Consider the following 23,344-nt stretch of genomic DNA (forward strand, 5'->3'; position numbering starts at 1 on the left):
TACTTGTGAGTGATGGAAATAATCTGGGCATGGCCCATTTAAGGGAACCTCTCTGAGTTAAGGCAAGGATTTCAGAGATACATAAAAAAGAACTAGTCCTCATTGTGAGTCAGCTATACTAAAAAAAAAAAAAATTAAAAATTAAAAAAAAAAAAGAACTAGTCCTGGGGAGAGGTAGAAAAGCTGTCAGTTGGTGTTCCCAACTTCGCTACTCTGCTGTTCTTTTCCACCTTTCAAACTTGGGTGTAAACTCAGCCCTTCACTGCAACCTCTTCTCTATCTCTTCTCTTCCCCACAGACATCAGGCTGCGAGTTCGGGCTGAATACTGCCAGCATGAGACTGCTCTACAGGGGAATGTCTTCTCTAACAAGCAGGACCCACTTGAGCGCCAGTTTGAGCGCTTTAACCAGGCCAACACCATCCTCAAGTCCCGGGACCTGGGCTCCATCATCTGTGACATCAAGTTCTCTGAGCTCACCTACCTCGACGCATTCTGGCGCGACTACATCAATGGCTCGTTACTAGAGGCACTTAAAGGTGTCTTCATCACAGACTCCCTCAAGCAGGCTGTGGGCCATGAAGCCATCAAGCTGCTGGTGAATGTGGATGAGGAGGACTATGAGCTGGGCCGACAAAAACTCCTGAGGAACTTGATGCTGCAAGCATTGCCCTGACCTTTTCCCCCCCTCTCACTTCTTTGGGGACTTCTCAGCACCCACCTCTGGAGCTTACATACTGTTCTGGGGTTTGTTCTCTACCCTTTCAACCAATCACACCCCTGCCTTTTTTTTTTTTTTTTTTTTAAAGGAAAAGACAAAGGAAAAACGGAAGTGGTGTTCCCCACCCCTCCCTGCACCCATGTGCCTGGGCTTCCCCTTTGTTTCCCTTTTCCACTTACCCCCTCATGTGTGTCTCTACAGCCACCTTGCCACTGAGCCGTAAGACAAATGTATAGGGAGAAGCAAAGTCTATAGCACATAGTCTTTGTAAGGGATTGAAGTGATCTCTGCTTTTGGGTGCACTGAGGGGTTATCAGTACTCCTGGCTTTATGAGGGCTCTTAAATTTTGTCTGAAAAAACCAAAGGGCTGTGAGTAGGGAGCTGTGTGGAAGGTGGGACTCTGGAGTGTATTTTGGAAATTAATCACCACCCTCTCCCAAATTATAGAATTTTTAAAAAACAAGCTGTGGCCCTTTCCACTCTCTCCTGGCCTCTGGTGCTGCTCCTTTCTGCCTTGTTTCCTCCATTCCATGGCTTGAAAACTTTGCCTGGTATGGCTCCTTCCTTTTCCCTCTTTGTCAAACCCTCTTCAAAGGAGTAATAGGTAAGAGGACTAGGTCAGCCCTACAGTCACCCTCCCAACTGTGGTGTGTGTGTGTACACACATACACAGGATGGATGAAGAGGTTGCTGGGTTAAAATACACTCCCCCTGAAAAGGGGAAGGGGGAGTGTGACATTTTCTTTCCATGTTCAAGTGAAAATAAATAATGTACCCTGCAGCCCTTTTCCCCTTTGCTTTCTTCTGGCTTGGGCAAAGGGCATCACAGGTGAAAGTGAAGTGATTCAGTATCAATTCCTTTCTTCTTTTTCCTTCCCCATCCTTTACCCCCACACCCACTCCCAAGCTTGGGAGCATGGGGCTGGGAGATGCACTGAGTGTCGCACTTTTATTTAGGTAGGAAGGCATGCTGAATGAGCCAGGAGGCCTAGAACTGGAGCCCAGTGCAACTGGTACAACACCCCCTCCCCTTTCAGCTTCAAAAAGGGATGTCCAGACACAGACTTTGTGATTATTATATTTTTTTCAATGCCAGTGCTGCTCAGCCCTCAGCGTAACTTCAGTTTTCATGAAATAAACAGTGACTATATAAAATTCTACCTTTCTGAAACTGAAATCTGAGCTTAGGTGAAAGTTTCTTCTTTCCCAAGGAGCTGAGCCTGTGTTTCATCAAGAGACAAGGTTCTCCAAGTGAGGGGAGCTGCGCCTGGGTCCTGCCTACAAGTCACAGCAACACCAGCTCACAATAGGGGTCTCAACTGACAGAAGTCAGAAGTCTTAAGACAGTGGGTGACCCAGACTGCCATAGAGATCAGGCCTGCGGTGCTGGAACACAGGCAGGTGTTGGCGCAACTGTCGCAGATAATTGAGGTCAATTCGGGCAAGGCAGAGGCCTGGTCCTTCAGAGCAGCGGGCCACCACCGTTCCCCAGGGATCTACCACCATGCTATGGCCATAACTTGCTCTCTTCTCATGGTGGCGTCCACACTGTGCTGCCGCCACTACATAGCACTGAGTTTCAATGGCTCGGGCCCGCAGCAACACCTGGGGGGATGAGGAGACAAGCGTTCACTTAAGTACTTGTAGCAACTTGTGGGGAAGTGATAGATCATGGATATTACAGGCCAGTCTACCCGCTGTGACCATTCCGATTATTGCCTGTGAATGATTTACTATGTTAACTATTCTGAGAGGCAGCAATCTGGGGAGGAGGAGATCTTTTAACTGGTAGAGCCAAAGAAGAATGAGGTTAAGAGAAGGCCCTTGGGAGTTCCTGTTGTGGTTCAGTGGAAATGAATCTGACTAGCATCCATGAGGATGCAGGTTGGATCCCTGGCCTCCCTCAGTGGGTTAAGGATCTGGCGTTGGCATGAGCTGTGGTGTAGGTCACTTGGATCCTGAGTTGCTGTGGTGTAGGCTGGTGGCTACAGCTCTGATAAGACCCCTTGCCTGGGAACCTCCATATGCTTTGGATGCAGCTCTTAATGTTCTGAAGAGGTGTCCTCTTACCTCCCAGTGGGCTGGGCCTGTAACAGATCCAAAAGCTGAAGGGTAGGTAAGTATTTCTGCTCCAGCCTGAACCAATGCCAGAGAGAGTTCAGGGAACCGCATGTCATAGCAGATAGCTAGACCAATCTGGAATGAAGAACAGCCTATTTAGCTCCCCTGCCCTGTTTGTCACAGCATCTGGTCATTCCCCCCTCTTCCCCACTCCCTGTCTCTCAATCCTCTATTACTACTTCAAAGTATTCCTATTCCCCTCCCTCTTGTTTCTCTCCCACCCTCACCCCTTCACAAATCCCACCTTGCCTGCTGGTGTGCTGACCGGAGGCTCAAGACTGGGCCCAGGTATGGTAGAGTTGCTTTCACACATAGGCCCCTGCCCTGGAATCTCAACATCACACAGATGCGTCTTCCTGTAAGTGGCCACTACTGACCCTAGAGTAAGAAGAAGTAAGAGTACTCAGTGCTGGTGCTCTAGAAGACCAGCTTGGTTCCTCTCCTCCCAAGGAGAAGAGAGCTTGTAGGCTAGGAACAGAGGTACAAATGCCCTTAAAACCCTTGCCCAAGGGAACAGTTGAGAAACAAAATTCTGGAGAATCTTAGCTTAGGTAGAAGAGCCTGAGAAGAGGCAGGCTAAAGAGTTACGAGGTCTCACCCGTGTTGTTCAGAATCACATGACAATTGTAGATTTTCTGAGTCTGCTCCCAGTCTTGGCCACGCTCATGGAAACCACCCAAGGACAGCCAGAGTCCACATTCCCTGAGGGGGAGGGGACACTGACAACTCTTCTCAAGTCTCTACCCTCATATCTGGCAATTCCGATATTACCCAAAAAGAAACTACCTCTCCCTCCCCCTTTCCCTGATACCTGGCAAGCTGGGTATATTCTCCCAAAAGTTTCCCACCCAGTGGCTCAGACAGGCGTAGCGTCTCTTCAGGGTCCCTTCCAATGAAGTCAAATGCCTCAGGCAGGAAAGCCAGGCAAGCGCCCAGTCTGGCAGCCTCTCGAACCAGCTCAGCACATGTTTTAAAGTTCTGCTGCTTGTCCGGTGTGGATGTTACCTGGCACACAGCCACGAGGGGCAAGTCCCAGGAGGAAGAGGAAATAGCCATGGATCTGGGTCTGTGAATGGCACAGGCAAGACTCAGATTTCCTAGAGTGGGGAAGCCCGAGTTTAATGATAAGGGGCTTAAAGGGGGAGGCAGGAAAGCTAGACTTCCCTTTAAACCTGCTCTTACAAGGCACAATGATCCATGCAATAAGGACCCACTGATCAAATGTTCTGTGAGTGGCTGGCACCCCAATGTTTCCCAACATCTATTCATTTATTGAGCATCTACTATGTGCCAGGCACTGAGGACACAACAAAACATGTTACCTGGGCTGAGCACAAAGTATTGAGAGTCGAAGTATCCGGAGCCGAGGACCCAAAAGAAGGGACAGGAGCTGGTGAGGAGGCCTGATGATGAAGCCCAGCCTGAAGAAGGTGAGAAATCAGGACACCAACCCCACCATCAAGCAATACATTTCTAAGATCCTTTGGTTTCTCTCTTCATACTGTGAGGCTGAATCTGGGCACCACCGGTAAAAACCCCTAAGTCTTTAAGACACTCGTTAACTATGGTTAATCACGGCTACCGGAAGAGAGCACAAAGTGGGAAAATCGAGGAAAGGGCTCTGCGCAGCATTCGAATATCTCGACTTCCAGTGATCTCACATTAAACTGAAGTCCTTTTTCTCAGCCAAACGTTTCCGCAGTTCAAAAGTCATCCTCGAGATATTTCCTTGATTTTCCCAGCCTCTCTTATTGACTGTGCACCTGCACAGTTTTACTGACTCAAAGCATATTTTCCCCCTTCCACCAGAATCTCTGAGAAGTTCACCCTACCCCACCCCGCCGCCCGTGCCTCACCACCCGCTGTGTGGGCAGAGGGCACTGGCACCCAGATCCCAACCCGCGCCCCGCTCTCCAGTTAACCCATCTGGAGACTCTCTCAGGGGCAGCGTCTCTGTTGCACAAGATAAAGCACCACAGGTGTAATTCACCGCGGCGGGCGGGCTAGGTAGCAGGTCCTACATGAAGGCACGGCCAAAACCATTAACAGGATCCGAACCGAACAGGGGCCTGGAAGAAGAGGAGCCTGGCGCCGGGGGCGAGTGGGCGGTAACTCCGAGACCGGACGTGACGCAAGGCGGGGGCCGAGCTGCGCAGGCCGGAAGCTCAGCAGGCGGTGAAGATGGCGGAGAGCAGCAGTCGCGCCGGCAAGAGCAGCGGGAGCGGCGCGGGGAAGGGGGCGGTGTCAGCCGAGCAGGTGAGGAGCTGGGAATGCGAAGGAGGGCAACCCGGCCGGGTCCGGAGTCGATGCGAGAAGAGGGGAGAAGCCTATGGTTGGTGTACGCCTTTACTATAGTCGCACATTTGCGTGGCCACCCAGAGAGGGGAAGGTCCTTGTAGAAGCTAGCCGAGCCCTTGGGGAGAGATAGGCGGATTGGTAGGTGAAAGCCACGCCCCCTTGGGGGTGTTGGGTGAGCCGAGGGGTGGGAGGGAGGAAGCTCTAGGGAAGCAGAGTCTGGGAGGTTGCACAGGTCTGAGGGAAGAAGGGTGGTCACTTTCCCCACTTTGCCTCCGCACTCTCAAACAGGCTGTGGGTGAGCAAGGCCAGTTCATAAGGAATCCCAGGGAGTTAGTCAACGGGTTGATTGTGTAGTCTGTTACGTGACCCTGAAACCACGTTTAAAACCGTCGTCACTCCGCAGAGCCACGTGACTCACATACGCGAATAGTCTAGTGTTCCATACTATTTTGATTCGGGAGTCATTATTGCACTGAATTTATTTAGAGACCAGAAATCCTTTACTAATCCGAGCTTACATTTCCCCAGTGCCTAGCATCCGGAAACGATTGAAAAATAATCAGAAAGCCCTTTGTTGCTTGGGAATCATGATTTACTAATAGTGGATCTAGTGTTTACTTGGAGTGGGAAGAAATCTGCGTAACAGAAAGGAAAACGTAGTTAAAACAACAGCTTTTTTGGTTATAGGTTCATTTATCAGTTATTTGTTAAACAGTTACTGTAGCAGAGGTATCTGCATAAAGATTTTAAAAATTGACCCGTGCAATCAGAGTTCATAGTCTGGAGGGGAAAATGCTAGTATGAGGTAGAAGAGAGATATACAGCCCTATGGGATTTGGGGGAAGGGGGAAGAGAAAATTCCTCTTAGGGGGAAAAAGGCAAGGGAGAAGGAACCTAATACTTTTTGAGGGTCTGCCGTGTGTTAGACATTCTGCTGGGTATGGGGAAACATAAATGAAATACGGCCTTGTAACCTTGTTTTCAGGTTAGCTCACAGACTCATTTGCAAAAAGAAACCAAACATTAAGCTTTACAGTGTTCTTCACAGGGCTTTTTCTTCTTTTTTAAAATTATAGTTGATTTACAATGTTTTACCAGTTTCTGCTGCACAGCAAAGTGACTCAGTGGTACCTATAGGTACATTCTTTTTAAAAATATTATTTTCCATCATGGTCTATCCCAGGAGATTGCATATATCCATTCTAAATGTAATAGTTTGCATATACTAACCCCAAGCTGCCAGTCTATCCCACTCCCTCCCCTCTCCCCCTTGGCAACCACAGGTCTGTTCTCTGTGTCCTCACTGGGCCTTCTGCTAGAGGAGGGACCCCTAACTAACTAAGCAGGAGATTGAGATTGGGGATTGGGTGGTAAAGGGAAGTGTGGAAAAGTGGGGTGGCTAAGAGTGTAAGGAGTGCAATGGGTTCAGACAGATCTGTGTTTGAATTACATTTCTACCTTTCACTGTTACTTTCAGATTAGAGAATTATGAGTTTATGGATAGTGGACAAAGCCATGGTTGTGGAGGAAATCCTCTAGAGTTTGCACAGAAAGTGAACAAAGAAGTAGAATAAGAGTGAAATCAATAGTTAAGTGATGGTAGAGAAAAAGAAACTCAAAAGAGACTGAAGAATTTTGATAATTGAGTTCTGAGGCCATTCCTTGCTTAATATTCTCTGACCTTTTTGTTCCAGAGAGAACACTGGGTAAAAAAAAATATTATAATTGTCACTGCTGCAAATTTGAGCCACATAGGCAAGATGGAAGCAAATAACACATCAAACTAGGCACTTGTTTTATCTTCTGTTATTTAATTACTGCTATTTGAAGTAGCTGTATTATTGTCAGGATGAGTTTCAGACTTAATTAACTTACTCAGAGTCAGTAACTGGGAGAGCAGGGCTTTTAAATGCAGAACTTGTGAATTAGACAGGCCTATTTTTTCTATTTGTACCATGATCATATTAGAGATATTTGAGCTGAGCCTGAAGGATTGGATAGATTGGAACAGGTGGCAGTAGAAATAGAATATAGAGAATCAAGAAAGGAGGGGAGATCTGGGAAAGCATAGATTGAGATGGAGTGCAGTGACTGATTTGTTTTGCTAAATCATGAGTCAGAAAGATGTCCTTAAAACAAGCTGAGTCATTGCATGACAAAGAATTTAGGACTTTTTAACATAAGCAGTGAGGGTGTCATAGAATGATACATGTTATACTGTTGATTTTTTTTTTTTTTTGTCTGTTTGTTTGCCTTTTAGGGCTGCACCCTTGGCATATGGAAGTTCCCAGGCTAGGGGTCAAATTGGAGTTAAAGCTGTTGGTCCTACACCACAGCCACAGCCATGTCAATGCTGGGTCCCCAACCTGCTGAACAAGGCAGGGATGGAACCCATATCCTCATGAATATTAGTCAGATTTGTTTCCACTGCACCACAGCAGGAACTACTGATTTTTTTCTTATTATGTAAAATAATACACGTTAATGTAGAAAATGTAGAAAACACAAGAAAAATTACAAAATAAGAAATAAATTATCCATGATCCTACTATCCAGAAATAACTATCCTTACCATTTTTGAATGTATTTTTTTTTTTTTTTCTTCCCATTTTTAGCTGTCCTGAAGCACATGGAGCTCCCGGGCCAGGGATCAGATCTGAGCCCCAGTCTAGACCTCAGCTGAAGCTGTGGCAGTGCTGGATCCTTAACCCACTGCACCACCAGGGAACACCCCTCCTTATGTTTTTGTGTATGTGTGAATAGATGGAAGGAGATGGCATGTGTGTATTACAAATTTACATATTTAATTTTATAAAATTAGTATTATACAGTATGTGCTGTGTTGTTATATGCTTTTTTCCCCCCTTTGGCCATGCCAAAAACAAGAAAAACCAAAAAAGTATATCATGAATATTTTTGTGTCATCCAAGTGCTAGAAGAATTAAATTAGCAGTGGTGTGAAAGATGGATTTGGAGAGTCCAAAAATGGGAGATCATTTAGATTATTGCCATATTTCAGACAAGATATGAGCCGAGTCTGCAACCTTCACTACAGCTCACAGCAATGCTGGATCCTTAACCCACTGAGCAAGGCCAGGGATTGAACCCACAACCTCATGGTTCCTAGCTGGAGTTGTTTCTCATGTATCACAAGATGGGAACTCTTCCTTCTTCTAACTTGGAAATGTGGATCTAGAATCCTGAGGAGGCCTGGATTTATAGACAGTTACAATAAAGGCAATTGAAACCACAGAAGTAGCTATGAATACCAGTTGAAACTGTATAGGTAATAAAGGGAGAAGTCCTATGATTATAATCTTAGATCCAGTCTCTATTGTAGGGATGAGAAGAATTCTTTTAGGAAGGAGAAAGGGGGTTGAGAGAGGTAGAATCAGAGAACTGAAGGGTGCTGGATACTAAAGGAGAGTAGAGGGCCTGCATTGTAATGAGCATTTGACATATCATCCTGGTTAAGTTCTCATTGTTACCTCATGGCAGTGGTTCCCAACCTGCTTTGGTTTTGACCCTAGGAGACATTTGGCAATGCTTTTAGCCATTTGTACTTCTGACAAGTAGAGGGAGCTGCTAGAAGGGTAGAAGCCTGGTGGGATGTTGCTAAACATCCTACAGTGCACAGGACAGCCCCCAATAACAAAGAATTATCTGGCCCCAAATATCATACTGATGTTGGGAAACCCTGCCCTGTGGTATATTAGCTCCATTTTATGAGGAAAATGAGGAAAAAAGAGAGATGACTTTGTCATGTAAAAGTAAATGGCAAAACTAGGATTCTAATCCAGGTCATACTCAAAAGTTTTGGGCTCTTACCATGTTACTTAGTTAAAGGAAGAGAGTTTTAAGAAGCAGATTGAAGATTAAGAAAAGGTCTTTGGTGATGCAGTTAGGTAGGAGGCCGTTCATGATCTCTGAGAGGATAGTTTAATAAGTAATAATAGTTGGAGTTCCCGTCGTGCTCACTGGAAATGAATCTGAATAGCATCCATGAAGACAAGGTTCCACCCCGGCCTCGCTCAGTGGGCTAAGGATTGGGCATTGCCATGAGCTGTTGTGTAGGTCAAAGACATGGCTGTATCCTGTGTTGCTGTGGTTGTGGTGGTGGCATAGGCCGGCAGCTACAGCTCTGATTCGACCCCTAGCCTGGGAACCTCCATATACCTTGGGTGTGGCTCTAAAAAGACAAAACAAAACAAAACCCCATAATAACAGTTGAATGACTTAGTATAGACAGTAGGCAATTTAAAGTGGATTGAGAGTGAATGGGGGGTGAGGAAGTGGAGGCAGTGAGTATAGACTAGTCCTAAAAAAGGGTGAAGAAAAGGATGAGAACCATCATTTGATGGAGAAGTAAGATCAAAGAAGTTTCTAGAATTGAGTATATTTGTCAGAAAAGGGAGCACTGAACTGAAAAGAAGATATTTAGTGCAGTTATGATAGCCCAGGAAATACTTTTCCCGATGCATCCAGTCATAATTCTCTATCTCTTCTATTCTTCCATTGAACCGAATAAGAGTGATTATCACGTGGATAAGAAGACCAAAGGACATTTGGGGTATAAATGTAATGATTGTAGATTTTCCCCAAAGTTAACAAAACTATATGGTATCAGTTAAAAAAGAAAGAAAACATAAAAATAAATCAAATAGAAATAATTTTACTTTTATAAGAGATTATTATGTGACAAGCCAGGAATAAACACAAATAGAAAACAGATTCTTAGACAAACCCAAGTGAAAGTAGCAGTTCTACCATTCATGTGTTATTTTATTCACCTCCCCAGCCCTAATAATAAAGTAAAATGGTATTTTATTTATTCCACCAGTCCTGGTTTCCTGATCTATAAATTGAAGGTGCATGTCTTAAAATGTTTTTTGGGAACTCCTGTTGTGGCTCAATAATGAACCTGACTAGTATCCGTGAGGATGCAAATTTGATCCCTGGCCTTGCTTAGTGGGTTAAGGATCTGGCGTTGCCATGAGCTATGGTGTAGGTTGAAGACACAGCTTGGATCCTGTGTGTTGCTGTGGCTGTGGCTGTGGCTGGCAGCTGCAGCTCCAATTCCACCCCTAGCCTGGGAACTTCTATATGCCACAGGTGCTGCTGTGAAAAGAAAAACAAAAATTTTTTTTTTGTTTATTTTAGAATTAAATGAAGTAGAGAGTCTGGCACAGTACCTGGCACATAGTAGTGTTCCTTTACTGTGCAAACTGTGAAGGAAAGCAGGCTATTGTAGGGCTGTGAAAGAAATAGGGTTTTTTTTTCTTTTTTGTCTTTTTTTTAGGTTCACTCCTTTGGCATATGGGGATTCCCATGCTAGGGATCGAATTGGAGCTGTAGCTGCTGACCTACACCACAGCCGAAGCAACTCGGGATCTGAGCCGTGTCTGTGACCTACACCACAACTCACAGCAACTCTGGATCCTTAACCCACTGAGCAAGGGCAGGGATCGAACCTGCAACCTCATGGTTCCTAGTCAGATTTGTTAACCACTGCGTCACGACGGGAACTCCAGGAAATAGGTATTTTAAAAGATGTTGCATTTGCATATTTAACTTTTTTTTTTTTTTTTTTTTTTTTTTTGTCTTTTTGACATTTCTTGGGCTGCTCCCTCGGCATATGGAGGTTCCCAGGCTAGGGGTCAAATCAGAGCTGTAGCCACCGGCCTACACCAGAGCCCCAGCAACGTGGGATCCGAGCCATGTCTGCGACCTACAACACAGCTAACGGCAAAGACGGATTCTTAAGCCGCTGAGCAAGGCCAGGGAACGAACCCACAACCTCATGGTTCCTAGTTGGATTTGTTAACCACTGAGCCACGACGGGAACTCCTGCATATTTAACATTTTTAAAGAAGATGATAAAGATTAGAAGTTAGGCTGCGTGGTGGAAAATAAAGAACACAATATGGGAGTTCTCTCGTGGTGCAGCTGCTTAAGGATCTGCATTGTCACTGCAATGGCTCAGGTCGTTAGTGCGCTAGGGTTTGATCCCTGGCCTGGAACTTCTACTTGCCATGTGTGCAGCCAAAAAAGGAACATGATATGTGAAAATAGAAAAGGTTTTCTATCAAAAAATGTAAGGAGTTGGTATGTGAGCACATAGAAGGAGTTAACATGGGAGTAGGGGATGGCAAGAACTGCTTCCTAGAAGAATCTGAGTTGAAATTAGAGTTAGGCAGAGAAAAATAGAACGAGAGAGGTTTGGGTAAGTGTAAGTGGTTCTACTCAGCAAAAGTGCTAAGTGTAAAATGTGGGAGAAGGACTGACTGGGAGGAGTCAGCAGGGACTAGGTCTTTTTTTTTTTTTTTTTTGCTTTTTAGGACCACACCCATGGCTTTTGGAAGTTCCTAGGCCAGGGCTGGAATTGGAGCTGTAGCTGCTGGCCTACGCCACAGCCATAGCAATGAAGGATCAGAGCTGTGTCTGCAACCTATACCACAGCTCGTGGCAATGCCGGGTCATTAACCCACGGAATGAGGCCAGGGATCGAACCCACATCCTCATGGTTACTAGTTGGGTTCATTTCCACTGCGTCACAACGGGGGCTCCAGGACTAGGTCTTTATAGGACATTTTTCTGCTGTTTTCGGGAGTTTGGATTTTATCTCATGAGCAGTGGGAACACTGAAGGTTTAGGCATAAGAACAATATGGGTAGATTTAAATTTTAGGTAACTTGTGCTGAAGTGTGGCGAATGAAGGAGGCAAATCTGGAGGCAAGTGTGGAACTCAGCTAGAAAGCTCTAGTAGTACAGGTGAGAGAGGATAGTAGATGGATTTGAGATATTTAGTAGATAGATATGATTTAGAGATAAATTGGATGTGGATACTGAGTCAAGGATGATTCCAAGTTTTCTAGAATTAAGATCTCTCTTCCTACTTTAGTGGCCCAAGTTCAGTCCCTCATCTGGGAACTGAGATCAAGAATTATTAACAAAGATAATATAAGCTGCCGTTAGGCTCTAGAGAAATAGGTACAATCAAGCACTGTAAAGTCATCTGGTCATCCTGGAGAGCTTTATAGCAACATGCAGTAGAAGCTATAATAATGTTAATACCTTTTTGACTCATTAATATCACTTTGGGGAATATAATTCAATATAATTCAAGAAAAATGTCTATAAATTTTTTGTACTGTTTGTCCAGATTTTCTTTTTAGTTTTTTTTGACAGCAGCATGCAGTGGCTTGATGTGGGATCTCAGTTTCCAAACCAGGGATTGAACCTATGCCACAGCAGTGAAAGTGCTGAGACCTAACCACTAGACCACCAAGGAATTCCCTGTCCAGATATTTAAAATCAGTGCTATGTATTACAGAAAAATTGGAAACAACCTAAATGTCCCAACAACAGAATAGTTTTTAAAAATATTTTAATAGTGTGTAAATGCTGTATTGCCCTTGAAAATAAAACTGTGGTCTGCAGCTGAATAGATAAAATGTCTCACACACATAAGACTATTATTCACCCATAAAAAAGAAGGAAAATCCTGCATTTTGTGATGAAATGAATGATCTCTGAGGGCATTATATTAAGTAAAAATAAGTCAGAGAAAGATCAATAGTGTATGATCTCACTTTTGTGTGGAATCAAATACCCCCCAAAACCTGAACTCATAGAAACAGAGTAGATTGGTGGTTGCTTGGAGGGGTAAGTGGGGAATGAGTGAAGGTGGTCGGAGGGTACAAACTTGGATTTATAAGATGAATAAGTTCTGGGGATCTAATGTACAGCATAGTGACTGTGTTAACAATATTGTATGGTATACTTGAAAGTTGCTAAGAGAATGGATCTTAGAAGTTCTCATCACAAAGAGTAACTACAGGATGATGGATGTGTTAAATAATGTTATTATGGTAATCCTTTAACTATATATATTTATATATATATGTCATGATGTGTACCTTAAACTTACACAATGCTTTATGTCAGTTATATTTTAATAAAACTGGGACCCAAAAAAAGAAGACCCTGTCCTGTGTAAAATTATTGCTAATTATGAGAATGTAAAGATCTCTGTATAGTTGTAGGACTTACAGTTACTTTAGGATATTTTTTTGTTTTGGTTTGGTTTTTGGCCATGCCCACGCCATGTGAAATTTCCCCAGCCAGGGATCAAACCTGTGCCACAGAAGCTGCTGCAGTGACAACACTGGATCTTTGAACCACTGCGCCACAGAGAAGTCCAAATAGTTGGCATTTTATTGAATTATTTTTCAGTAGGGATGTTTATCCATAAGATGATTCAATAGGGTTGAGAGAGTCACCAGTGACCTGGCCATTCCTGCTCATGCCAGTCAGCTTTAGAAGAATAAGGAATAATGGAAAGGAAATTTAGGTCAAGCCATAGGGGAGAAGACCATTTGGAAAGTTGTATTTTAGGAGGAAGAATATGGGAATAAAACACAGCATCTCTGTCTTCATTACCTGGCAGACCCCAGAGATGGCAAGTTAATATCAGCTTATTTTGCATTTAGCTAACAGTTTTCAGTTAGCTGCTAAGAGATTTCATTTCTTTCAAGTGCATCAGTGGCTGAAATTTTCCATTGTAACTGTTGGATAACTAATGCACTTAAATAGGATAAGTTTGGTATTTGATTAAAACTATAAACTAGACCAGTTGGAAATAGGGGTTCTTAATTTGCAAGAGTGAAGAAAAGTTGGAATTTAAAAAATTCACTTTACCTTTATATAAATATTTATATAAACAAACCAATATTTGTTTAAAATTGGTTGTTGTGGGGGGGACGGAGTGAGATGGACGGGGAGTTTGGGTTTAGTAATGCAAACTATTGCGTTTGGAGTGGATAAGCAATGAGATCCTGCTGTATAGCACAGGAAACTATATATAGTCACTTGTGATGGAACATGATAGAGGATAATATGAGAAAGAGTGTGTATATATTTCTCACATTATCCTCCATCATATTCCATCACAAATGATGGTGTATATATATATATATATATGGTGTGTGTATATGTACACACACACACATATGACTGGGTCATTTTGCTGTACAGCAGAAACTGACAGAACATTGTAAATCAACTATAATAGAAAAAAATAAAAGTCTTAAAAAATAAAAAAATAGAATTGGTTGTTGAAAAGTAGATTCTTACTATTTACTAAGGAAAATAAGTTTAGGTCTAAATTTTTTTTTTTTTTTTTTTTTTTTTTTTTTGGTCTTTTTGCCTTTTCTAGGGCCGCTTCCCATGGCATCTGGAGGTTTCCAGGCTAGGGGTCGAATTGGAGCTGTTGCTGCCAGCCACAGCCACAGCCACAGCCACAGCAACACAGGATCTGAGCCGAGTCTGCAACCTACATCACAGCTCACGGCAATGCTGGATCTTTAACCCACTGAGCAAGGCCAGGGATCGAACCTGCAACCTCATGGTTCCTAGTCGGATTCGTTAACCACTGCAACTCGATGGGAACTCCTAGGTCTAAAAATTTTTAAACATTAAGCTGATCTTATTGATGAATGTTATATACAATATACAGAGAAGAGTGGGTCATTTGGGTGCTAGGAGAACATCTGGAATCTAGTTTAGTTGTGGAATTTTCTTAGGTAAGAGTATTTTGTATCTGTAACATTGGCAATGGAGAAAATGCTGATTTTTTTTTCTTTTCCTTTTTTGGCCCTACCTGTGGCATATGGAAGTTCCTGGGCCAGGGACTGAATCTGAGCCACAGCTGCAACCTACACCACAGCTGTGGCAGCGCCAGATCCTTAACCCACTTCGCTACAGCAGGAACTCCAGAAATGCTAATTATAATGGTATAGTTTTAATGTAGGCAGTGGAGGTGACGAAAAAACAGCTTGCAGATGAGTGAGATTCCAAAGCATTTGCTGAAATGAGTGGATGAAGTGATTGAGATGAAAGGATGATAGATGGAAGAAGAAAGCAAATTGCTGGAATGACAGCTTCCTAGTCAAATTTATTCCTTCATTTATTGGGCAGTAGAAGGGATGTAGGGGTAGTACAAGACAGCCATTATATTATATTAGCCGTATATGAACCTTGCAGAGAGAGAGCTAGAGCTAAGAAATCCTAGTAAAGATGAGGTGGTCAGTCAGCAATGGCAATGGGACTGGAAATGATGCAAATGGAAGTGAGATTTGACAGCGGTTTGAATGAATGGATCCACTGCTCTTAGCTGACCAGGAGGGTCTAAGGGGGCACTTCTGTGTTTGGAAAGAAGGCCATGATGGTAACTAATGCACTTCGCTGCTTACACAGCCATTTTACACTAATTCATTCGCTTGATAGGACAACCCTATGAAGTGGTTATCATCTGCATTTCACTGGTGAGAAAATTAAGGCTCAGAGAGATTAACCCCGTGATTCTCAGTTCTGGCTACACATCAGAATTTTGTGGGAGATCTTTTTGTCTCTTTAGGGCCACACCTGTGGCGTATGGAAGCTCCCAGACTAGGGGTTGAATTGGAGCTGCAGCTGCTGGCCTGTGCCATAGCCACAGCAATGCTAGATCCAAGTCTGGTTTGCAGCCTACACCACAGCTCACAGCAACTCTGGATCTTTAACCCACTGAGTGAGGCCAGGGTTCGAACCCTCGTCCTCCTGGATATGAGTTGGATTTGTTACCACTGAGCCACAACGGGAACTCCTGTGGGAGATCTTTTTTGAAATACTGAGGCCTGGTCCTCACCCACAGTGATTGTGCAGATTGTTTTGAGGCTCCACTATTCATGTTTTAAAAATGCTCCCCTGATTATTCTAACATGTAGCCAGGGTTGAATGAATAGAGTTTAATGCCTATCAGTGTCCATAAAGCCAGTATGTGGCAGAGACAAAATGTGAAATTTGATCTTTTGTCTTTCATCTAATATTTCTTTCCAAATACAGTCATCAGAGCCTTGTGCTGGAAGTGATGGTGGTGATGATATTAGTGCGAAGTTTCATTTTCACACAGAATTTTTTTTGGGGGGGGGCACATGTGCAGTGCAGCATATGGAAGTTCCCAGGCTAGGGGTTGAATTGGAACTGCAGCTGCCAGCCTATGCCACAGCCACAACAATGCCAGAGCCTTAACTCACTATGGGAGGCCAGGGATTGAACCTGAGTCCTCAGGGATACTAGTTGGGTTCACTACCACTGAGCCACAACAGGAACTCCGATTTTCATACTGTTTTAATTTTCTGCCAAGTTTCTGAGGAACAACAAATGGTGGTAATTATTTCTCTGGGCCTTTATATACGTTGTTTTTTTGTGCCTCTTTTGTACCACCCCCCCCTCCCCAAACCAGTTTCTCATCTGCCAGGCTTCAGAGAACCTGTATCAGTTAGGGTTTAGAGGCTACAGAAATGGACTATAGGAGTTCCAGTTGTGGCTCATGGGTAACGAATCTGACTAGTATCCATGAGGATGCGTGTTTGATCCCTGGCCTCGCTCAGTGGGTTAAGGATCTGGCGTTGCAGTGTAGGTTGCAGACTCAGCTTGGATTTGGAGGCATTTCTGTGGCTGTGGCATAGGCTGGCAGCTGCAGCTCTGATTAGTCCCCTAGCCTGGAAACTTCCATATGTTGCAGGCGTGGCCCTAAAAAGCAAAAAAAAGAAAAAGAAATGGACTCTAGGCAACTTTTTTTTTTTTTTTTTAAAGGAGTGTTTTAGAAGGATGGTGGTAGGTCACAGGATTGAACACAATGAAAAGAAAGGTTAAAAACTAAGCCACACAAAGTTCAAGCTCTAAGGCAATTGGAGTTTCTGTTATGACTCAGCGGAAACGAATCTGACTAGCATCCATGATGATACAGGTTTGATCCCTGGCTTTGCTCAGTGGGTTAAGGATCTGTTGTTGCCATGAGCTGTGGTGTAGGTCTCAGATGCGGCTCGGATCTGACATTGCTGTGGCTGTGGTGTAGGCATGTGGCTATAGACTCCTAGCCTGGGAACCTCCATAATGCCGCAGGTGGGGCCCTAAAAAGACACAAGACTAAATAAATAAATAGAAGAACTAGGGCAGCTTTGGGGATTTCAGAAATAGGAATGGAGGATCATCTCTATAAGACAACTTATAGGTATCAGGTGTCTTAGCCCCAGCTGTCTTCTGTACCTGTTTGTCCCTAACCAAAATTCAGTTCCTGTAGAGAGACTCCAGTATAGAATAGGTCACTTCTCCTGTGGTCAGGGAGCAAGGATCCTGAATTAAGGAGGGGCAGGCAGTTCCCCAGTGACAGGGATGCTGGGCAGACCCAAAGAAGAATTAACTCATTACAAAGCCTTTTCTTTTTGGGGGTTCCCCGCCCAAGGTATGTGGAGTTTCTGGTCATAGCAGCAGTCCAAGCTGCAGTGACAAGTGCTGGATCTTTAACCTGCTGTGCTACTCTTTTTTTTTTTTAATTAAACGAAGCCTTTTTTAATTTTATGGGCTGTACCTGTGGCATATGGCTTTCTTTTTTTTGCCGCTCCAAGGCACATGGAGTTCCTGGGCCAGGGATCAAATCCAAGCCCCAGTTTCACCTACCTGAAGCTCTGTAGCTATGGCAATGCTTAATCCTCTGACCCACTGTGCAGGGCCAGGGATTGAACCTGTGTCCTGGTGCTGCAAAGATGCTGCAGATCCCATTGTGCCACAGTGGGAACTCCATACAATCCTTTTCTGACAGCTGTCTTTACCTGCAAGTCTTGGCTTATCTGTAGGTTCTCCAGTATCTCTTCAATCCATTTTGATATAGCAAATGCCTGTTTCTCACCAAACTGTAAACTGCAAGATGGCATAGCAAATATCTCACCCGAGTAGGCTTGTAGTGTTGGGTGAATGGAATTCCAGACAGATTTAAGTTAAAAATTGCAAACTGTGTTCTACTCGTTTGACAAGGTAGGTGCTTAGTACATGTTTTTTGTAAAGCTTGCCATCACATGTTACATACTGACCTAGTGCCCTTTCCACTGTCCCCTTTCTCGCCTTTATCTCTTTCTCACCTTTTTAGGTAATTGCTGGCTTCAACCGCCTTCGGCAGGAACAGCGGGGCCTGGCATCCAAAGCAGCTGAGCTGGAGATGGAATTGAATGAGCACAGGTGAGGAAGCTGGGAGAAGCAAACAACAGGAGAGTTGGATGGGCCATTTTGTAAGAGAGGGTTGTGGCAGAGTGAGACTGAATCCTCAGATCTTGCCTTGTCCTCCTATCTCAGCCTAGTGATCGATACTCTGAAGGAGGTAGATGAAACCCGAAAATGCTACCGCATGGTTGGAGGGGTGCTGGTAGAGCGGACTGTCAAAGAAGTGCTGCCTGCCTTGGAGAACAACAAGGAGCAGGTGAGCAAGAATCCCTGAATAGACACCCTGGGCAACAAAAGGGTAAGGAAGGGGATGCCAGGGATTTAGGGAACATGGGGGAGGAAAGTCTGGGTAGGAACTCATAATGAAGAGAGTATAAATAGGCTATTACAGTTTGGGGGGTGGAGGGATGCTCTGGGGGTGTGGGATGGAAATCCTATAAAACTGGATTGTGATGATCATTGTACAACTATAAATGTAATAAATTCATTGAGTAATAATAATAAAAAAAGAAAAAACAATAGGCTATTAGCCTGTGCTCATTATGCTATGCCAAGTCTTAACTCCTTAGACAAAGGAGTTGCTGAGTAGGGGGAGGGGAGGTGGTCAGAGTGGTGTTTCTCACAGTTTAGTCCATGGATTCCTGCATCCAAATCACCTACAGGACTAATGTAAAATGCAGCTTCCGAGTTTGGGGTTTCTGTTGTGGTTCAGTAGGTTAAGAACCCAGTTAGTATCTGTGAGGATGCGGGTTTGATCCCTGGCCTTGCTCAGGGGATTAAGGACCGGTGTTGCTGCAAGCTGTGGCATAGGTGGCAGATGTGGCTTGGATCTGGCGTTGCTGTGGCTGTGGTATAGGCCGGCAGCTGCAGCTCGCAACTCTGGTTTGACCCCTAGCCTGGCAACTTCCATATGCTGTGGGTGAGGCCATGGGGGGGGAAAAATAGCAGCCCAGGTGATTCTTACGTACATTAAAGTTTATAAACTGTTGTTTTTAAGAAAGGAATACTTTTAGTGTCTGGGCTCTACTAGTAATACTTGGTTAAAGGTGAGATTAGAGGTGTCACCTCTCCTTCACTTCCCCCAACCATAGTCCATAACAGAAGAGGGAATGGAGTCCTGAAATCCTTATATAATCCCTGTTGTTTGCCCTCTAGATACAGAAGATCATCGAGACACTGACACAGCAGCTTCAGGCAAAGGGAAAAGAACTAAATGAATTCCGGGAAAAGCACAACATTCGTCTCATGGGGGAAGATGAGAAGCCAACATCCAAGGAAAACTCAGAAGGGGCTGGAGCTAAGGCCAGCTCAGCTGGAGTGTTGGTCTCCTAGGGACCAAGGCCTTTGCAGTTTTTCTACCCCGATTCCCACTTCTTCTAATTTCTCTTTATTATTATTATTATTTTCTCTGCTATTGTAATATTTTTTTGTTAATTAAATGTTTTGGTCAGAATGCTTACCTCTCACCTGAAGCTTTCTCCCAATATTAGGGGCAGAATTTGCATGGGACAGACAAGCATATGACTTGTGGTTTTGGTTCTAGCAGGTTAATGGCTCACAGTATCAGATTAGTTCCCATATTTTATCCTTTCCCTTGCAAATAAAATGCATCTCCTTATTTACTGCCCTCCTCCCAAAAAAGATTCAGAGACAAATGTTGACTCTCAGGTTGAAATTTAATAAGCATTTTGAATGAGGCAGATAGCTCTGGTGATAATGCTTTATGAGTTTGCAACAAAACAGAGGGTTGGCAGTGTGTCTTGGTACTATTCTTTAGACAAAAAGGTCCAGAATGCAAACCTGTGCACTAGCTGTCTGGCCATCCTCACCAAAACCCCCAACCAGGTAGAGCTGATCATTCCAAAGGCAGGTCCGATGGCCCACGCGTTTTAGCCCATGGTCTGCACAGGGGAAGTGGAACCATAGAGAAGGAGACGTGCCTGTTGGATAAGGGCAGAGGGTAGTTATTAAGGCAGTAGCGCTTTAGCCCTCATGGGGCTTTTGACAAGACCAAAGCCTTGGTTATTTTTCTCCTTACTTGATTTGTAAGCCTCTTTAAAATTTGATATTCTGGGAGTTCCCTTGTGGCTCAGTGGTTAACAAATCCGACTAGGAACCATGAGGTTGAGGGTTCGATCCCTAGCCTTGCTCAGTGGGTTAAGGATCCAGCATTGCCGTGAGCTGTGGTGTAGGTGGCAGACGCAGCTCAGATCCTGTGTTGCTGTGGCTCTGACGTAGGCTGGCAGCTCCTACTCCGATGAGACCCCTAGCCTGGGAACCTCCATATGCCGCGAGTGTAGCCCTAGAAAAGACCAAAAAAAAAAAAAAAAATTTAATATTCTGTGTGTGCCTTTAACTTGTCGACTAATTCTTCCTCCTTCCTACCCCGTCACTCTTTCCTCTTTCTTTTTGTAGCCTTCAGGTTCTCCTGTCTTCCCACCTTTCCCCCTTCTCAACCATTAAGCTAGCTCTCACGGGTATCATAGATGTAGAGGTCATTGCAGATGGTGTCTCTGGCTCTGGTCAGAGTTTCTCCACCAAACAGCACAGCAAAGGGCCCAACCACAGAACATGAGTGATGCCGTAGTCCTCGAGGCCCCTGCCTGGACCCCTGCCCCCTGCTCACGAGCCTTGCAAGCTGTTCCATCAAACAGGGTGCAACGGGTGGTTCCTCCTTGGAGAGAGAAGGGACAGTTTGGAGGAATTTGAGTGTCACAATTTTTGTCTCCTTCCACTGGTAGCAAGATGTGAGTAGATAAATACCTTAATCTTCCCATGGCTCCAGCGCCCTACTACTTCTGGTTCAGCTGAGTTGCAACCCCCAAAAAGCAATAGCTGGTGACCTGGCTGGGGCCCAGGAATTCGCAGCAGGGCAGCACAGTGACCAGAGCGTGAGACTGTGTGGCAGCCTTCTTCCTTATAGCTGTGGATATGCAGAAATTCAAGCCTGAGTTGGGTCTTCTGAAAAATGTAAGTGCTGTACTGCCTTCTTCCCACCTCCCTTGCCCAGAATAGAAAGGAGACGCGACAGTGCAGTAGTTCGGTTGAGAGGCGGGGTGGGGGTGGGGGGTAATAGTGATAAAAGTTCAGGGTCTTAGACTTGGAGAATTCCCGGGGAAGAAGGGGCTAGGGTGAGGATGTAGATAAACTGCCTGCAAATTTGGTTTTTCCAGAGTATAGATGAAGGGAGGATGGAAGGTTTGGGGGCAAGTGGTGTCATACCAATAGGTGCGGGCGCCAGGATCCAGCCTTAGCGTGTAGATGCTTCCATAGCGGCGCTGAGTGCGGGTCCCTCCCTCCCTGCCTGCCACCCTCAGCTCTCGGTCGGAGAGGCTGGTACAGGTGTGACTACTGAGGCCGGCAGGGGGGCGGTTGCCGGGGGCGGCGTTCCACACCTCCCACACACCCTGCTCTGTGTCCAGAGCGGCCACTGTGGCCAGGCGGCGCGACCCGTCCCAGCCGCCCACCACACAAAGCCAGCGCCCGCCCACCGGTGCAGCGTCATGATGGCTGCGCCTCGGTCCGCCCGGGGCTCGCACCTGCACCGCCTGACCCCTAGCAGGGTCGAACACCACCGTATCACTGCTCGGCTCTCTTGCTCCCCCGGCTAGGAGACCCCCCACCAGATAGAACCGTCCCCGCAGTTCGGTGCATGAATGGAAGGCCCGCGCCAGCAGCGGGTCCCGCGCCACTGGCCGCCAGGTCCAGCCCGAGCCCCCTGCCCCACCCCCTACCCCCGCCATGGGCCCGGGGAGGTTGGGCTGCTGGGCCCGCTGTCCCGCGCCCCTACATGGGAGTCCAAGCTTCCCTCAAACCGCTCCTACCGGAAGCCCGGATCCCCACCTCAAGACACCAGCTTTTTTCCACCGTCGCCCAGCAACAACGGCGGTGGCTGCAGCGCGACCGCTGCAAACTGAAGGTCGGAAAGCACCGGTTACCGTGGAAACAGGAGACCTAGGTAGCCACAGGAATCAGATTCTGTTGTCACCATGGCTACGGGAGCTGTGTGAGGTCAATAAAATCTTGAAAAATTGTTAAACTCAGAAAATCAGAGGGCAGTCTGTTCCTCAGAAGGACTCCTATTATCTAAACTGCGAATTCACTTGCGATTATGATGTTTGAGGTGCAGGTGTTGTTCCGCAGGGGGTGAACGTCCTTTTGACGTTTTTCTAATTCATATTGATGTCCCCGGGGGCGAGGTAGGAACAGGAACCTAAAGTCAGAGTAAGAAGTGGACTAAGCACTGACCTGAGAGTCAGGAAACTTGGGTTCTGGTTCCAACTATATCCTTATTCCTCAAGTGATTGTTTTCCTCCAGGCCTCTTTTTCTCATTTATAAAATGTGCCGTCGGGGAGTTCTCTGGTGGCTCAGCGGGTTAAGGAGCCGGCGTTGTCACTGCTGTGGCTCAGATTGCTGCTGTGACGCGGGTTGGGTCCCTGGCCCAGGAATTCCTCCCAGCCGTCGGCCCCAAATATGCTATTGGGTTTTTCCTTAGGAGTCTTCCACTGCGCGGAAAAGGCAGGAAGGTCCTGATTGACTGGGTGGGACAGTCCTTTCCTCTCTGGCCACTAGGGGGTAGTAGAACTCAGTCTCTCAGGGCACATTGTGTTTATTTGTGTGTGTTGGGGAGGGAGATTGGATTGGGGGGAAATACCTCAGGCATACTTGAGCCTTGGAGAACTTTTCAGTATTGAGTCAAAAGAAAAGTAATTCCTTATTTCGTCTTGTCTCATAGGTTCACACAGCACAAGGATACAGGTACTGTAGCATCTGGAACTCAGAATTAAGGACAGAGAGTTTCTCCTGATAAGATCCAGGGCAGAAGCTGCCCAGCCTTAAAAGCTGGTTGTGGATGATGTGGGGGAGGAGTGAGAAAACCATACTCCTGCCCCTCCCTAGTATCTTCCTTTTTTTTCAGCCAGGTTCCTGAGCTGCTTCTTAACTCTGTCCTTCCAAGACCCTGTGAAGAATGAAGAGGCCCAGATCCAAGCTGGCTAATATTAGCTATAGGTGAAAATGCAGACAGATTTCTGCTCCCGACAGAAACAGGACGGTGTTCCCCAGGGCTGGGCTGTTAATGGGAGTGATGACTGCTGACTTTGTTGTTGTTGTTGTTGAGTTGTATGAGCTGTTTGTATATTTTGAAAATTAAGCCCTTGTCGGTC

The 23,344-nt window shown here is 45.4% G+C and overlaps 4 protein-coding genes across 14 annotated transcripts in view; 2 read left to right on the forward strand and 2 right to left on the reverse strand.

The window, feature by feature from the left end:
- The window catches only part of DEDD (death effector domain containing), a 12,385-nt gene extending 10,509 nt beyond the window's left edge, over positions 1-1,876 (forward strand). For all 5 annotated transcript variants that reach the window (XM_003355092.4, XM_001927364.6, XM_013996838.2 and 2 more), the window contains one exon: positions 299-1,876. In XM_003355092.4, the coding sequence (XP_003355140.1) occupies positions 299-675 (377 nt within the window). In that variant the 3' untranslated portion in view covers positions 676-1,876. The remainder of the gene's footprint in view (positions 1-298) is intronic.
- Positions 1,782-5,241, reverse strand: NIT1 (nitrilase 1). 4 transcript variants are annotated; one of them, XM_005663174.3, is made up of 7 exons: positions 4,901-5,241; positions 4,165-4,263; positions 3,654-3,908; positions 3,441-3,544; positions 3,087-3,220; positions 2,792-2,917; positions 1,782-2,326 (listed from the first exon to the last, which is right to left on the reverse strand). In XM_005663174.3, exons 3-7 carry the CDS (start codon positions 3,896-3,898, stop codon positions 2,060-2,062), a joined length of 876 nt encoding a protein of 291 aa, XP_005663231.1. In that variant the 5' UTR covers positions 3,899-3,908; positions 4,165-4,263; positions 4,901-5,241; the 3' UTR covers positions 1,782-2,059. The 4 variants fall into 4 exon arrangements, with proteins under 4 accessions (XP_005663231.1, XP_005663232.1, XP_005663229.1 ...); XM_005663175.3 differs by having other exon boundaries at positions 1,783-2,326; positions 4,833-5,224; XM_005663172.3 differs by having other exon boundaries at positions 1,783-2,326; positions 4,699-4,935.
- On the forward strand, positions 4,965-19,792 carry PFDN2 (prefoldin subunit 2). Its single transcript, XM_001927323.6, has 4 exons — positions 4,965-5,098; positions 18,108-18,196; positions 18,311-18,434; positions 19,334-19,792. Exons 1-4 carry the CDS (start codon positions 5,024-5,026, stop codon positions 19,508-19,510), a joined length of 465 nt encoding a protein of 154 aa, XP_001927358.1. The 5' UTR covers positions 4,965-5,023; the 3' UTR covers positions 19,511-19,792.
- Positions 19,834-22,977, reverse strand: KLHDC9 (kelch domain containing 9). Of its 4 annotated transcripts, none has more exons than XR_001308309.2 (5): positions 22,427-22,976; positions 22,003-22,132; positions 20,942-21,101; positions 20,654-20,852; positions 19,834-20,118 (listed from the first exon to the last, which is right to left on the reverse strand). XR_001308309.2 is itself a non-coding variant. In XM_001927877.5 (5 exons), the coding sequence occupies exons 2-5, from the start codon at positions 21,919-21,921 to the stop codon at positions 19,952-19,954; spliced, it is 1,047 nt and encodes a 348-aa protein (XP_001927912.1). In that variant the 5' UTR covers positions 21,922-22,132; positions 22,427-22,977; the 3' UTR covers positions 19,836-19,951. The 4 variants fall into 4 exon arrangements, 1 of the variants encoding a protein (XP_001927912.1); XR_001308307.2 differs by having other exon boundaries at positions 22,022-22,132; positions 22,427-22,726; XM_001927877.5 differs by having other exon boundaries at positions 19,836-20,118; positions 21,401-22,132; positions 22,427-22,977.

Source organism: Sus scrofa, chromosome 4, assembly GCF_000003025.6.
Source record: "Sus scrofa isolate TJ Tabasco breed Duroc chromosome 4, Sscrofa11.1, whole genome shotgun sequence".
In the NCBI taxonomy this organism is placed as follows: domain Eukaryota; kingdom Metazoa; phylum Chordata; class Mammalia; order Artiodactyla; family Suidae; genus Sus; species Sus scrofa.